We start from the raw sequence: 16,416 nt of genomic DNA on the forward strand, positions 1-16,416 counted from the left end.
CTCTAATAATTTAATACTTAAAAATATTTTGCATATGCCCCAAATCAAAAGAAATTTATTAAGTATTGCACGTTTGACATTTGATAATAATACGATTGTAGAATTTAACTCACATTTTGTGTTTGTGAAGGATCGAGTTACGAAGAAGGTGTTGCTACAAGGAATCCTTAATGATGGTTTGTATAAGGTGTCCTTGCCTAACGTGCAGTCAAAAAAATTTGTTTCTCTTGCCACTGTGGACAATAAAGTTGATCAGTTTACTTGTTTTTCTGCAAATTTATCTTCCAATAAGTTATGGCATTATCGTCTAGGTCATCCTACTTTACCTGTTCTTAAATCTGTTACTTCTCAGTGTAAAAAATTCTCAATTTCAAATAATAAAGAATTTTGTGATTCCTGCCCTTTAGGAAAAATGTATCGTTTATTTTCATCAGTATCTAATTCTATAAGTCATGCACCTTTTGATCTGGTATTCTCTAATGTGTGGGGACTAGCCCCTGTTTTGTCAAATGAGTAGGTACTATATTCTTTTTGAAGATGATTATTCTCGTTATTCATGGATTTATTCCATGAAATTAAAATCTGAAACCTCAAAAATATTTTACAATTTAAAACTATGGTTGAAAATACTTTTCAAACTACCATTAAAACTTTTCAATCTGATTGGGGGGGTGATTTTAGGCCATTAAAATTATTTTAAATAATTTTGGGATTCAATTCCAACACCCTTGCCCACACACTCACAATCAAAATGGTAAAATTGAAAGAAAACATCACCATATAACTGAAACTGCCTTGTCTCTATTGGCACATAGTTCCATGCCTCTCACATATTGGTGGGATGCATGTTCTACAGCTATTTTCTTAATCAATAAATTACCAACAAAAATTCTAAATTTTAAGTCCCCACTTGAAAAATTATTTAAAAAATCCTTTGATTATTCGTTTTTTAAAAATATTTGGATGTGAGTGCTATCCTTTTATCAGACCTTATCAAAATAATAAATTTTCTTATCACTCTGAAAAATGTATTTTTATTGGTTATAGTCAAAATCATAAAGGATATAGATGCCGGAGTATTACTACGGGTAAAATATATATTACTCCACATGTAATATTTAATGAAAATGCATTTCCTTATTTTGATAAAAAGGGGGGGCCCCACATCAATTCTAACTCCAGCCATTCTTTTCCTTCCTTAAGTGTTTTAGTGCAGGACAATAACCACCATCCAAGTCACGGGCCATCTTTAACTTCTCCTTGTCCACCACCTTTTTCACCTTATTCAACACCAACTCCCAATGTAAGTCATTCTCATCCATTATTATCTGACATGTCACATGCTTTTAATAATGCTCAACAAACAGAGGCCATATCACATCCTAGCACCATGCCATCTCCTTCATGAGAATCCAACCCACATGATAGTGCTCCACCAACACAGATACCAATTCCTCCAACTTTTAGCTTGCACCAGAGACAACCTGTGGACACAACAACCAGCATGCGAGACACTCAATTGTTCCTTGATCCTCTTGCTGCTTTGTCAATATCCACGCATCCAATGGTCATTCGATCCAAGCTTGGTATCTCCAAAAAGAAAATGTTTACATGTTCCATAGAAAATTTTCTTCACACTGAACCTGTCACTGTTGCTCAAGCCCTTCAGTCACCTCCATGGAAACGTGCAATACAGAACGAACTTGATGCTTTGTCAAAAAATAAAACATGGTCTCTTATGCCTTATGATCCCAAAATGAACTTGCTTGGAAATAAATGGGTATTTCAGCTTAAAAGGAATCCTGATGGCTCTATACAGCGATATAAGGCATGGCTCATGGCAAAAGGTTTTCATCAAGATGCTGGAGTTGATTATATAGACACCTTCAGTCCTGTAATCAAACCAACAACCATTCGGGTGGTACTGTCCATTGTAGTTTCAAGAGGTTGGACAGTAAGACAACTTGATATTAATAATGCTTTCTTAAATGGTGAGTTACCCAAAGAGTTCTACATGCAGCAGCCGGTGGGATTCTCTGATGCAACTCATCCTACCTTTGTGTGTAAACTCCATAAATCACTTTATGGTCTCAAACAGGCACCACGTGCTTGGTTTGATAAACTCAAAGGTACACTTTTACAATGGGGTTTTAAGCATTCTAAAGTTGATTCTTCCTTGTTCCTTTTTCATTATGATGTTGGATGTATCTGGCTACTACTAAATGTGGATGACATTTTGATAACCGGTTCTTCTTTATCTCTCATCAACAAGTTTGTTTTTCAATTAAACAAAACTTTCTCTTTTAAAGATCTTGGTTCAGTATCTTATTTTCTGGGCATAGAAGTTGTCAGAGATGTCAATGGCATGCATTTGTCACAAACTCGATATACTAAGGATCTCCGCCAACAAACTAGTATGGCTGATTGTTCCATTAGTCCAACTCCTGCTAGCACAGGCATTCAACTTGGTAAAACTGTCGGTAGTGCTTTCAAGAATGTTTTTATGTATAGAAGTACCATTGGAGCTCTTCAATACTTGACAATTACAAGACCGGAACTTACTTTCATAGTAAACAAATTGAGCCAATTTATGCACAAACCTACAGATATGCATTGGAGTGCATGTAAACGGGTCCTTCGTTATTTACAAGGTACTAAAACCTTTGGACTTCATATTTGACCCTCTTCTGATATTACAATCTCAGGTTATACAGATGCGGATTAGGCCTCAGATGTTGATGATAGAAGATCTATAGGCAATTATTGTATTTTTCTAGGACAAAATTTAGTTTCTTGGTCCTCAAAGAAGCAACATGTTGTTGCTCGTTCTAGTACTGAATCAGAATATAGATCTCTGACTAATGGTGCCGCGGAAGTTCTTTGGTTACAGTCCTTACTCAATGAGTTACAGGTTGAGTTAAACAGAGTTCCAGTTATTTGGTGTGACAATGTGGGGGCTGGTTATCTTGCTGAAAATCCGATTCATCATCAACGGACGAAACATATAGAAATTGATGTTCATTTTGTTCGTGATAGAGTAATTCAAAAGAAATTAGAAGTTCATTATGTGCCTAGTTCTGAACAAATTGCAGATGTCTTAACCAAAGTTCTTCCATCCTCACAGTTCTTGCTGCTACGGTCCAAGCTCAATCGGAAGGCATCCCCATTTCGCTTGCAGGGTAATGACAAAATATCTTAACAGATTTAATTAAGATAAATATGTAAACCTATCTGTATGTGCAAGTCTATCTGTAACTTTTATATGACTTATCACATAGTCTTTGACTTTTGTATAAATACCACTACGTTAACGAAATACAATCATTCCAGCCATATTATTTTCAACTTTATCAAAGGCCATGGCAAAGATATTGAAGTTGGAGGAGGACAGTTTTCTTGAGCAGCATGGAGAACCAAAATTGGCTACAAGATTACACTTCAATCCCAAATCTCCAAGGCCTTGGCATGTTCGTCTTAGACAACATTCAGATGGATCAGCAATCACCGCTATCTTACAAGACAAAGAGGCGGAAGGTCTTCAGTATTTGAAAGACAACCAATGGTTTAGAGCTCCAATCATTCTTGAGGCTTTTCTCATCAATGTTGGAGATGTATTAGAGGTATTACTAAATATAGCTACTACCAAAATTCACTGTGCATTCCTAAATGACAATGCTAAGCTTATGTTAGGCAACGCTAACGTGATTGCACTGTATATATATACAGGTATCAAGCAATGGACTATTGAAGAGCCCGATACACAGGGTGGTGACAAATTCAAACAGGGAAAGGACTTTTATAACTGTGTTCTATATTCTAGATTTAGAAAAAGATATTGGACCTCTGGAAAAGCTGATGGATGAATCAAGGCCGAAGTTGCACAAAAATATGAGAAGCTGTATCAGAATCTATCGTAACTGCAATAAGCAAAGGAAAGTGCCAATTGATGCATCAAAAATTTAAATGTAATTAGTATTTTGCAACTTCTAAAGTTGTGTGCACGTAAAAGCAAATTGTCTATGTTTAAGCAGCATATGTATTATTGATGGGATTGTTGTCCTGAGAATAAGCTTAATTAATTCCAGTAGATTAATTTGTTTGTTTGGCTTTTATGGTCAAAATTTGTCATGATTATTGAACTGTTTTGCATATGGTTTGACTTTGTGTCAAAATCTTGACTTAATATTAGGTCTTTCTCATCCTTTTGTTTGTTTGTTTGCTCTTGTTTTGATAAAGACTAATAATAGAACTTTCTTCCACAGCTACCATAAATTCTGAGATGTAGAGATTGTCATGGAAATTTCAAGTTACAAAACCAATTAATAGAGGATGTTAAGCGGGTGGGATTAAGCAAAAATAATTACAAAGAGAGCCGCTAATTAAATATACCTTTACAAGTAATTAAATTTTGATTAGAAAAATTATGATCATTACCTGAATTATTATAAGAAAATTATTGACCATAAAAATTATTAACAAAAAGGATTAAAATGTCTGTTGGTAGCCACCTTTGACCTTCTTTTTTTTTTCCCTTTTTTTTTTTTGGGGGGGGGGGGGGGGGGGGGGGGAGAGGAATTGGACCTCTTTCGTTGAATGAACATAAACATCGCTATCAATACATATGCATCAGCAGCAGCCAGCAAGACTTGTACAGAACAAGACAAAATTATTTCTAAAAATAAAAAATAATAGAATTTTTTTTATATCTCTTGGTTCAGCCAATAGATACTGTATTGGACCATGTGAACCAGGAGTTACCCTTATATTCATCTAAAACTAGCAAAACCCTTTATCGTAAAGAAACCATAACATATCCAGAACCATGTGTAACTGGAATTTAATGATTCTGTTTTGTTTATAAAATCTGAAAAGTTTGGTAGAAGTTGAAGTTTCTTGTATCATGAGCTAGTCGTTGAAAACAACCTAAAATTTAGCTGATATTATGAAAATGCTTTAGAATTACACAGTCAATATCATAACTCAGCCTGTTTTTTCCACTGCCAAGATGGACGTAGCTTCAAAAACTGTGCAAGAGCTGGTCTTTGAAGGAAAAGAAATGCCAGAAAATATATTCAGAAAGAGGATGATGGTGTACTTCTTAATGGTAAGTTTCCGTTCATGGAGATTCTGGTTATTGATCTTGGCCTTCTTTTGACACCGTCAAGCAGCAGAGTAGACGAAGAACTTGAGAAACTTGGATCAACTCTTAGCACTAGGGGTTGCTTTCAGGTTTGAAATCAATAAAAATACTTCAAACATCACTTTTAATTCAATATGATCATTTTAACTTTCTAGCCCATGTTTATAAAGGCTCCCAAAAAAAAAAAAGAAAGAAAGATAAGTCATTGAAGATCACAGAAAAAATCTTAGTTCTAAATCTATTAAACTATAAAATCAGGTTCAAACCTAGCTCAGGAAATATTTTCCCTGGACAGCAAAAAGAATTGAAACTTGGATACAAACAGCAAAGTAGGAAAAACAAAAACGATTTAGGAAAACTGGATACAAATAATTATTATTCCAGATCAATTTTAATTCAGTACAGAAACTTATCAAAATAAGAGAACAGGATCCAAAAGTATTATATACTACCTATAGGCTTGCCATTTTAGTTCTATTTTCCTTTCTGGTTTCTAGCTTAAGCTTTCTTATGACATGTACATGGGATGTATGTTTCAAGCAATAAACCATGGTATGACACCTGAATTCCTAGATGAAGTTCCTGAAATTGCTAAACAATTTTTTGAACTTCTAGTGGAAGAAAAGCATAAATACTCCCGATAAGTTGATGATATTGAAGGCTAGGGGAGTGACGTGGTTCTTTCAGAGCAACAGAAACTTGATTGGACCTACCGACTATTCTTAATTATATATCCAGAAAATTAACGTAAGCTCAAATTTTGGCCAGAAAATAATCCCCAAGCTTTTAGGTAATTTTTCTTGTGATCTTCTTACTAAGAAGTCAGAAGAACAAATTCTTACATTCATAGCTAGAGTCAAGGAAAAATGAATTGTGAAAGACTAGCATGGTAATATTCTTCTACTTGCCATCTGAATAAGACTTTAAGTCTATAAATGCAAATAGGGCAAGCAATTTTCCTGAAGTATTCATTTCTTTGATCATGCCCATGTATAGTATGTTTAAGCATCATGCACAAAAATCATCCCCTCCCCACTGTATGAAGATAATGAGTGTGCTTCACACTTTAACATTACAATACATGAACACTGCAGGAGAATTTTGCACAAATTTTCCATGAAAACACAAAGGATAAGTGAAGTTGTCTTTAAGGCAATGGCAAGGTCATTGAGCTTGGAGGAAAACTGCTTCCTGAGCCAGTGTGGAGAACAAGCAACACCGCAACCAAGATTCAACTTCTATCCAAAATGTGGAGGTCCTGGTCTCGTTCTTGGTCTCAAACCGCATGCAGATGGATCAGCAATCGCCATTGTCCTGCAAGACAAAAATGTAGAAGGTCTTCAATTGTTAAAAGACAACCAGTGGTTTAAAGCTCCAATCATCCCCGAGGCTCTTCTCATCAATGTCGGCGATCAAGTAGAGGTAATCAAAGGTTAAATCTATTTTATTTTATGTATTTTGGAAAGATTGATTCTTGGCAATGAAATGATTGAATTCACGCAGAAGGAAAATGATTGTAAGAATAGAATACAGTTTGCTTATATAATTGATTGTTTGTGAAATGCAGATATCAAGTAATGGAATGTTCAAGAGCCCAGTACACAGAGTAGTGACAAATTCAAAAAGGAATAGGATTTCTGTGTCTGTGTTCTATGGTCCAGAAACAGATAAAGAGATTAAACCATTTGATAGGCTAGTCGACAATTCAAGGCCAAGATTATACAAGAAGGTGAAAAATTATTGTGATATCTGTTTCCAATATTATCAACAGGGAAAGAGACCAATTGATGCGGCAAAACTTCCACTTTAATGTCTCTACATCCTAAAGCTTGTATACGAAAAATGATATTGAAGTTTAAGCATGTATCAAATTGGAAAGTTTCATGAACATTAAAAATGAAAGTTTATTGTGAACCAACAAAATATATGCAATCCAACTAAAGTAGTATCAGATATAAACTGGCAAAGCCAGAGATGGAGTTGTACATGACCCTTTTCCACATTCCAGAAAGGGATTCCGGTCTTCATTTATGAATTCGTCAACTAATGCATAAGAACATGAGAAAGCCGAGATTAGGTAACAGCACTTAGAGTTGCTTTTAGGCCAGAAAACAATTATGCCAAAAAACAAAAAAACACCATTATATATGCAATGAATGAAAGCAACTATATGTATATTCTAATCCTACATGCAAAGTTGGGGAAAAGGCCAACCGATATAACCAAACTATGTATATAGATATAAAGAGTAAGGATATATAAGGATACTTAAGATGGTCCAAAAAGTATTTTAAAACTAGGGACATATAAGCATTCCCAGACAGTTGCAGTTGATGAGTACCACTGAACTGGAACAGCTGCTTTATCAAGGATTTAAAAGCCAGATCCAACCTATCAAGCTGTTCAGATGCATTTATGTTATGCAAGCACAAGCATAATAAAGAGAATAGCTATTCCCTGCTGTGTTTTCCACCAGCTCCATCAAAGTCTGATAACCAATAGTTTTCATTGGTGTCGACTCCAATCTCAACTTTTTCCAGAACTCTTCTCATGGTATATGTGATAAACTATAACCCTGCCATATGTTTATCATGTTCTGAACAAGATATTTCCACCATTCGACACCCTTCTCATGCAAAAATATCAAGAAACCAGTCACCCACAACATGCTTGATTCATCAATTCCAACCTTAACCTTGTCATAAACAAAAGGTAGAGAATTCCACCCATGTTAACTACTCTCTGCTCCAAACATAGGGATTCCGGGAAATTCTTTCACTTATACTACATCAACCACAAAGTATTTATTTTTAATCATTGAACCGGCAGTGACCTGAGGACTTTCTCAGTAGAAAGCATGGAAGTACAAAAAAGTACCACTTCTAGATGCTATTCACAAAGATCATCTGGATTTGAGAAGTAAAGCACCAATAGTTTCTTAGCCACATCAGAGTAGTTCAATTTATAATAGGCTAAAACTGTATGGCCTTCTCGTACAATAGTTTCGGCAAGAAACTGACCAATGTTGCCAAATCCAATAATTGCAATCTTGAGCTTGGAGTAATCATCCAAGCCGTTGAAGATCTGTGGTTTATTGTAAGTTTTCGAGTCAACATTCAGAGACCTAAGGTAGCATAAGAATATAATTTGTTAAACACATCACTAGAATTCTTGAAATGAAGCATGAACATGGCGAAGTTGCCATCCAAAAGGGTTTATTACCTGTTGACTGCCCAAGTTATGATGTTCTCTCACAACATTCACAAAATTTGGTTAAAATTAGCAAAGAAAAATGGGAATATACGTATAAAAAATAGAGACAGACAAATGTGAAGAATGGGATATTTTATTATGCTTCTCTACATTAGATTTTATATCTCTCTCTAAGATACAAAATTAGTAATAAATCTCCTTAATTAAAAAATAAAAAAGTAAAGCTGATTCCTAAATATCTGTACAGCTCATAAATCTCTTAACTACCTAAAATAGTACATATTCAAATACATAGTTACAGAATCTTCCAACACTCCCCTCAAGCTGGCATGAATATATCACTCATAGCAAGCTTGCTAACTAAGTTCTCATACTACACCCTAGGAAGTCCTTTGGCAAGAATGTTTGCTACTTGGCTCGTGGTGGGTATGTAGGATATACATATCACACCGCTGTCTATCTTCTCCTTGATGAAATGTTTATCCACTTCTACATTCTTTGTTCAATCGTGTAGAATTGGATTGTGAGCTATTGAAATCACTGCTTTGTTATCACAATAGACTTTAATAGGTGCTGGAGTAGGAACTTCAACTCTTCTAGGAGTCTTTTGATCCATAACACTTCACAAAAGCTATGTGCAATAGAGCGGAATTCTACCTCTGCACTACTCCTTGCTACAACATTTTGTTTTTTGCTTCTCCAATGACCAAATTCCCTCCTATCGAAGTGCAATAGCCTAAGGTAGATCTTCTATCATTTATATCACCTGCCCAATCTGCATCTGTGTAGGTTTCGACTTGGAGATGACCTCTATTTTTGAACAAAAGTCCTTTACTCGAAGTTCCTTTTAGAGATATCAAAATCCTGAACATAGCTTCAAAATGAGTAGATCCAGGTGAATGCATAAACTGGCTTACTACACTGACTGCAAAAGCTATGTCAAGTCTTGTGTGCAATATGTAGATTAGTCTTCCCACTAATCTTTGGTAACATTCTCGATCAACCACCTCAGTTGTTGTTGCTACTTTTAGCTTCACATTTGTATCTATTGTAGTTTCTACAACTTACAACTTGTCATCCCTGTCTTTTTGAGCAAATCAAGAATGTATTTTAGTTGGTTGATGAAGATTCCCTCCTTGGACCTTGCAAACTCCATCCTTAGAAAATACCTAAGATTTTCCATGTCTTTAATGTCAAATTCAGCCTCAAGCTTATTCTTCAACTTGTTGATCTCAAACAGATCATCTCCAGTTATGATAATATCAATCTACATACACTATCAAAATAGCTAGTTTACCTTTGTTAGAGTGCTTGAAAAATAAAGTATGATCAGCTTGGCTTTGTGAGAATTCGTGCCTCCTTACTACATCTCCAAATCATTCAAACCAAGCTCTTGGTGATTGTTTCAACCCATATAGGGATTTTTTTAAATTGCAAACTTTGCCTCTTCCAAGACTTTCTTCAAATCCTAATGGCAGGTCCATATATACTTCTTCCTTTAGGTCTCCATTCAAGAAAGCATTTTTAACATCAAACTGACGAAGTGGCCAGTTGAAATTGACTGCAAGAGAAAGAAGTATTCTGATGGAGTTAATCTTAGCAACAGGAGCAAAAGTTTCTTGTTAATCTATACCATGAGTTTAGGTAAATCCTTTTGTTACGAGTCTTGCTTTTTATCTTTCCATACTTCCACCAGCTTTGCACTTCACTGTAAACACCCATTTGCACCCGATCAACTTTTTGTCATGAGGTAGATCAGTAATACTCCGCATATTATTTGTCTCAAAAGCATTCATCTCTTCCATCACAACTAACCTCCACTTCGGATCATCTAATGCTTCCTGAATAGTTCTTGGCATATATAGGTTAGAAATACTAGACACAAATGCTTTATGAGTATGTAATAATCTTTCATATGACAAATCTTTTGCAATAGGATGTTTTGTGCAAGCTAGGGTACCTTTTCTTAATGCAATTGGAAGATCAAGTTAGATTAGGCAAATTATTAGATAGAGATGGAATATGAGTAGAAGAAGGATTACTCTAAGTTGTAGGGCCTTCACTCAGCAAATTGGATTGGACTTCTGCTGGAGGAACAACTAGAACCGTAGTACTTTTATGAAACCTCTTACTGGTATAAAACTGAAGCTTAGGATGAGAATTGTTATCTATTTGAAGTACTTCTCCCCCGGTCTCTAATAGTGTAGTATTCGGCAAATTTAGATTAAGAGTACTATCACTAGGTTCCATTCTTTCAACAATTGTGTCCAAGATTTGCTTATCAAAATTAATTAAAGGTATAAATTCTGATGGAATAGGTAAAGTTTCCCAAAAATTATCTTCCTTCCTTATGTTCTCCCCCTGCAGAGAATTTTTTTGAAAGAAAGGTTGGTCCTCAACAAAGTATATATTAAAGCTTTTGTACCCTTTTTTTTTAGATGCATAACCAAGGAAAACATATTTTCCAGCTTTAGGAGCCAGTTTTGATCAAAAAAACATTTGGTATATACACATAATAGACACAACAAAACACTTTTAAAGGAAGATTCACAGTTATCCAAGATGCAGGAAAAAGTTTTCAGAATCTACAAAGGTGTTTTATATTTTAAAATTTTAGATGGCATTCTATTTATTAAGGAACAAGCAGTTTGAAGTGCATTTCCCCAGAGATATTTAGGTACATTCATAGAAAGCATGATGACTCTAACCACCTCAAAAAGATGTCTATTTTTTCTTTCAGCAATTCCATTCTGTTGTGGTGTGTCATGATAAGTTTATTGATGAATAATACCTTTTTCAGTCAGAAATGCTCCTAAATATTTATTAAAGTATTCAGTCCCATTATCTAATCTTAGAATACCAATCTCGGTTTGAAATTGATTTTCAATCATTAGGGAAAATTCTTTAAATCTTTGTTCAATCTCTGATTTCCTTTCCAACAAGTAAACCCAACATACCCTTGTATGGTCATCAATAAAAGTCACAAACCATTTTTTTACCAAAAAATGTATTAACCTTAGAAGGACCCCAAACATCGCTATGAAACAAATAAAAAGATTTTCAAGCAAGATAAGGTTTTATTGGAAATGAAACTCAATGATCTTTAGCCAAATGACAAGACTCACAATGAAGTTTTGAATAATCAATTCTTTTAAACAATTTAGGAAACAAATGTTTAAGATATGGAAAACTAGGATACCTTAATCTTTTATGCCATAATATAACTTGATCATAGATAGAGTTTGAAATAGTATTACTTAGACCAAAACTTTTTATTACTAATAGTGGTTTCATCAGTTCTAGTCCTGAAAAACACAAATGGAAGGAAGAAAATAATGGAGCAATTAGTATCTTTAGAAAGTTTGTTGATAGAAAGAAGATTACAGGCAAGTTTTGGAACATGTAAAACAGATTTAGAGTAATTTTTTCAAAAATTTTAATGTTTTCTTTTCCTGCAATAGATGACAAACTACCATCAGCTATTCTCATTTTTTCGATACCAAAAAAAGGATAATAGGAACTGAACAGATTAGAATAAGTTGTCATATGATCAAAGGTCACTAAATCTATGATCTAAGGACCAGATTTTCCTAGAACTGAGAGTGCCAAAGAATTGCTACTTATTTGTGCCATAGACCCGACAAGAGTAGTAGGTGACGAATAGGATTTTAGAAGTTTAAGAAGATGATTTAATTGCTCTTTACTGAATGGAGATGATTCTGCCTCATTTGCTGTAGGTAAATGTTGTTCACCAGGTTTGCTTATCCTACCATTTAGTGGTCTACCGTGCAGCTTGTAGTAATTCTCTCGGGTATGGCAAGGTTTCCCACAGTAATTATAGCATAGGTTATTCTTGTCTCCAACGTATTGATTTTGGGATGACTTTCGACTGACTTGGGCCTCGGCAATAATTAGGGCTGATCCTTCCACAAGTCCGATTGTACCTGCAGCCTTCTTCAACACCATCACTTGTCTCTAGCTTTCTTCTCTATGTACTTCTACAAATACCTCACTGATTGAGGGCAGAGGGTTCCTTCTGATGAGAATCCACCCAAACTCACACAACCGACAACCTGTTGGGGTGTTGATCCGATACGGATAAAGACCGGATCAATCACTAGAGCTCAAGCTAAGAGATTCAAGGACAACCTGGCTGCCTTTATATAGGGGGTAACCCATTCTCAAAAGGGTTTGTCAATACCCAAAGATACAAAGTCTATTTTAAGCATCCAAGTGATGGAGGCCGATACGGACCCAGTAGCTGTTTTCATGCAAATATGGACTCCAGGTAGCAGGAAATGTTTCCAACACTTTATGGAGTAATGAATATCAATAAGAGATCATGGAATCAAGCTAAGGTAGAATCAAAAGCATTCAAAATGGGCTAGTGTGCATAGGAGGAGTTTTGGCCGATTTTGCTGAATTTTGTTGCCTGCTTTACTGTATTTTGCTGAGTTGGCATTTTCTCTTTGTTCAAAGCAAGGGCAACATATGCGACTCAATGTTCATCCTATTTGGCATCATATAAGGCATATGGAAGATGATTTGGAGCTTAAATTGGTCAAAGATTGGTCAAAGACAGCTTAGTTAAAAAGATAGCCAAATAGTTTCCTAATTTGATTTTGACTCTTTGTTTTAGAAAATTAGTCTTCTATTTGGTTTCTATTTATTTATTTGTTGGAAAAATCAACTTAGGAAATTTTTTATTATTATTGTCATTGTAAATTAATTAACTCCTAATTCAAAATAAAGGAATTAATTAATCAAAATTAGATTAGAAAATGAAAGAGAAAATTCAACCACATTAGATTTCCTAATCCTTTTTGGCTAGTTTTGTCCTAGGTTTTTAGGATTTTATTGTTTTGTAACTCTAGCCTATTTAAGGGCTTATTTTTTAGGAAGAACACACCTTCAATAATATTCAGAAAATTATTTGTGAGATAGAATTCTCTTAGTTCTCTTTGAACACCTAAAACACCATTAGAGAGTGAGTGTTTTGGTTTTGACTTATCAATAGGGCTTCCATAACCTATTTGGCATCTTTATTATACCAAGGTTTCTAATCATAGGTTGGTTAGGGGTTAAGGTTTTCCAATAAGAACTTGAATTTAATTGAGATACGGGATAATATAATACAGGTTTAGGAGCAAGTCAACCTAGGTTTGTATCACCTTCCAATAATCGGACCATGAACCTTATCAAATTCAATGTTTAAACCTGCAAGAAACTTAAAGCCTCAGCCAACAATCACCATCTTTTTGTAGTAATTGCAGTCGTCAGGTGACTTCCACTCATGGTTATTGAATAAGTCCATGTCCTACCAAATTCTCTTAAAAGAATTAAAATATTTAGTCATAAAGTCCTCACCTTGGCGAACATCTCCAAGTTGTAGAGTTAACTCGTAAACATGGAAATGATTCTTAAATCTAAGTACATCTGTGAGACATTATCCCATAAATCCTTGGTTGTAGAATAGTAGAGATAATTTGCTCCTATCTCTTCAACCATGGAATTAACCAACCACGTCATTACCATGGAGCTTTCAGCATCCCAAACAGCGTAGGCTGGATCTTTCACATTAGGCTTCTTCGTATCTCCTGTGATATAGCCAATTTTCCCTCTTCCTCTAAGATACATGCAAACAGATTGTGACCACTGTAGAAAATTGTGACCACCGGAAAAAATTGTCACCATTTAGTCAGATTGTAGTAATTTGAATAGGATGATTTTCAGGCAAATTTCGGACAATCTGAGGACCAAATTGAGAAGGTTGAGGCTAAAAACTAGTCATGATTTCGGACATTTTTAGTGCAAAAACGCAGAGAGACTGTTCACATGGAGCTACTGTTTATGCAAGCACTGTTCACGCGATACTGTTCACACCATAGCACTTTTCACCGAGAGGTTTAACCTGCTATGATACCATAAAAATAGAGATAGAAAAATGTGAAGAATGGGATATTTTATTATCCTTCTGTACATTAGATTTTATAGCTCTCTTTAAAATACAACATTGGTAACAAATATCCTTAATTAAACAAGAAAAAAATAAAACTAATTCCTAAATATCTGTACAACTCATAAATCTCTTAACTACGTAAAATAACATATATTCAAATACATAGTTACTGAATCTTCCAACAACATATGTTGACTACCCTGGTCATTTTTAGCTATTTATCCTCCATGCCATTCCAAAGGTAAAGTGAACATTTACATAAAATAAAAATAAATAAAAATAAAAAAACCCCTGAGAACTGCTCTCAGCATTTAGCATGGCCCAAAGTATCACCAAAAATAGATCACGGTTGACGGTAATGCATTGGAATTTTACCTTATTGTCTCACACAAAGAGACCAAAGCAATAGCACTATTTCTAACTTGCTTGGATACCCAGTAACACTCTTGCAAAATTGACACCCTTTTGAAGTTATTTCTTCAAAGTTTTAACAGTCACCAACGTCGACAATGCATATTTTTGGGATACTCTTTCACCAAGAGAACATCCATAAACAATGAGTTGTTGGGCTTCAATATCCGTAAAGGCAGGGTCTCTGGGACAAATTCAGTGGAAACAATAAAAGGTAGAAAGTAAAACAATTTTTGGGTGTTATTCAAAAAGGTAGTATGGTTTGGGAAAGAAGGGAATGGGAATTACCCAATTCTAGACCAATTCATTTGGAAGTGATTGGTTTGGGAATGGGAGAATGTACAGTATAGCCATGAGTAGCAAGGTTGTTGGCAAGGGAATTGACCATAGTTACCGAAACCCACAACGGTGATTTTTATGCTGTCGGCTAAGGTTTGGGAATGAGCAGCATCTAGGATGGAATTGAATCTGAGGGGGATGGTGATAGAGGTAGAAAATTGAGGACTTTCCGATGAGAAAGAGAGGGTTTAGGAGTTAATGGCTGGAAAAGGGAGATGAAAGAGCATCTGGGAGAGAGAGAGAGAAGGAAATAGAAATTCGAAAAATACAATAAAATAGATTTTTTTAATTGTCCTTTTATTTTTTATTTACTTATTTATTTGTTTCACTCAAACGACAACAAATAGGAATGTCAACGGGGCGGGGTGGGGTCGGTTTTTAAATTCCCTTCCCTACCCCGTTGGAGAATTTTCCATCCCATCCCTGTTGTTTCTCTGTTTCTTTAAAGGCGAGGCGGGGACGGAGATTTCCCAATCAAGGATAGGGCGGGGTGGTTTCTCCTTTTTTTTATAATTGATATAAGTTTTTTTTTTTTAAATTTATATAAAAAAATTTCTTGAGTTGGATCGTTCGGAGAAACAGAATGCCAAAGCCAGAGAACAACAAGATTTCTTCAATTTTCAAAGTCGAAGTCCTTGAACGATTGATCGATCGGAGAAAATCAGAGTGATGACAGAAGCAATCTGAGAATGTGAATGAGAAAACCAGAGAATGAAGCTTTTCTTTTTCCAGAAAGCCTACTGTCAAAACAAGTAGAGTAAGAAAATTTCTATGAAATGTAGTCCTGCAACCAAATTATATAGCATTGAGAAGGAAATAGGATGAAGGCAACACCTGAGCAAAAAGAAGAGGATTTCTTGAACTCCCTCAAGTGGAGAAGAAGATTTCTCTAAATTTTCAAAACGATCTAAGAAAGTGAATATGTTCTGAGATCCACCAAATTTCAGAGTCAAAATGATCAAAGAAATTGAATACCAAAGCTCCTAGGCAGCAACAGAACGACCGAAGAAAGTCTGCAGCTTGAGGGCTGTTAGTGTTAGGGCTTGTAAGAAAAGAAGAAAATGATGTTTTACATACATAAATAAAATTATAAAATAGATATATATATACTGGGCTGGGTTCGGGCCAGGGTTTTTATTCCTCAACCTCGGCCGGTCCCCGATTTGGTTTTTAAGCATTTGCCTAAGCCTGCCCTGCAAACCCGATTTTTTGGGAAAAAAACTATTTCGTTAGGGGTGGTGCACCGTGGCTATTGGATCATTCATGGCAAATTGCCAATCCTAACAACAAAGAACGGTTGGACACCATGAAAGGAAATTACCTCGGTTTGGCTTTTTTTTTTTTTTTTTTCTCT

At 35.3% G+C, this 16,416-nt stretch overlaps 1 protein-coding gene and 1 pseudogene across 1 annotated transcript; one reads left to right on the forward strand and one right to left on the reverse strand.

The window, feature by feature from the left end:
* The first annotated feature begins 5,679 nt into the window (after nt 1-5,679).
* Nucleotides 5,680-7,125, forward strand: LOC132800361 (jasmonate-induced oxygenase 4-like). Its single transcript, XM_060813862.1, has 2 exons — nt 5,680-6,562; nt 6,708-7,125. The coding sequence occupies exons 1-2, from the start codon at nt 6,257-6,259 to the stop codon at nt 6,948-6,950; spliced, it is 549 nt and encodes a 182-aa protein (XP_060669845.1). The 5' UTR covers nt 5,680-6,256; the 3' UTR covers nt 6,951-7,125.
* Nucleotides 7,089-10,212, reverse strand: LOC132800339 (arogenate dehydrogenase 2, chloroplastic-like; annotated as a pseudogene).
* Between the last annotated feature and the right edge of the window lie 6,204 nt (nt 10,213-16,416).

The sequence above is a fragment of the Ziziphus jujuba genome, chromosome 1, assembly GCF_031755915.1.
Source record: "Ziziphus jujuba cultivar Dongzao chromosome 1, ASM3175591v1".
Classification (NCBI taxonomy): domain Eukaryota; kingdom Viridiplantae; phylum Streptophyta; class Magnoliopsida; order Rosales; family Rhamnaceae; genus Ziziphus; species Ziziphus jujuba.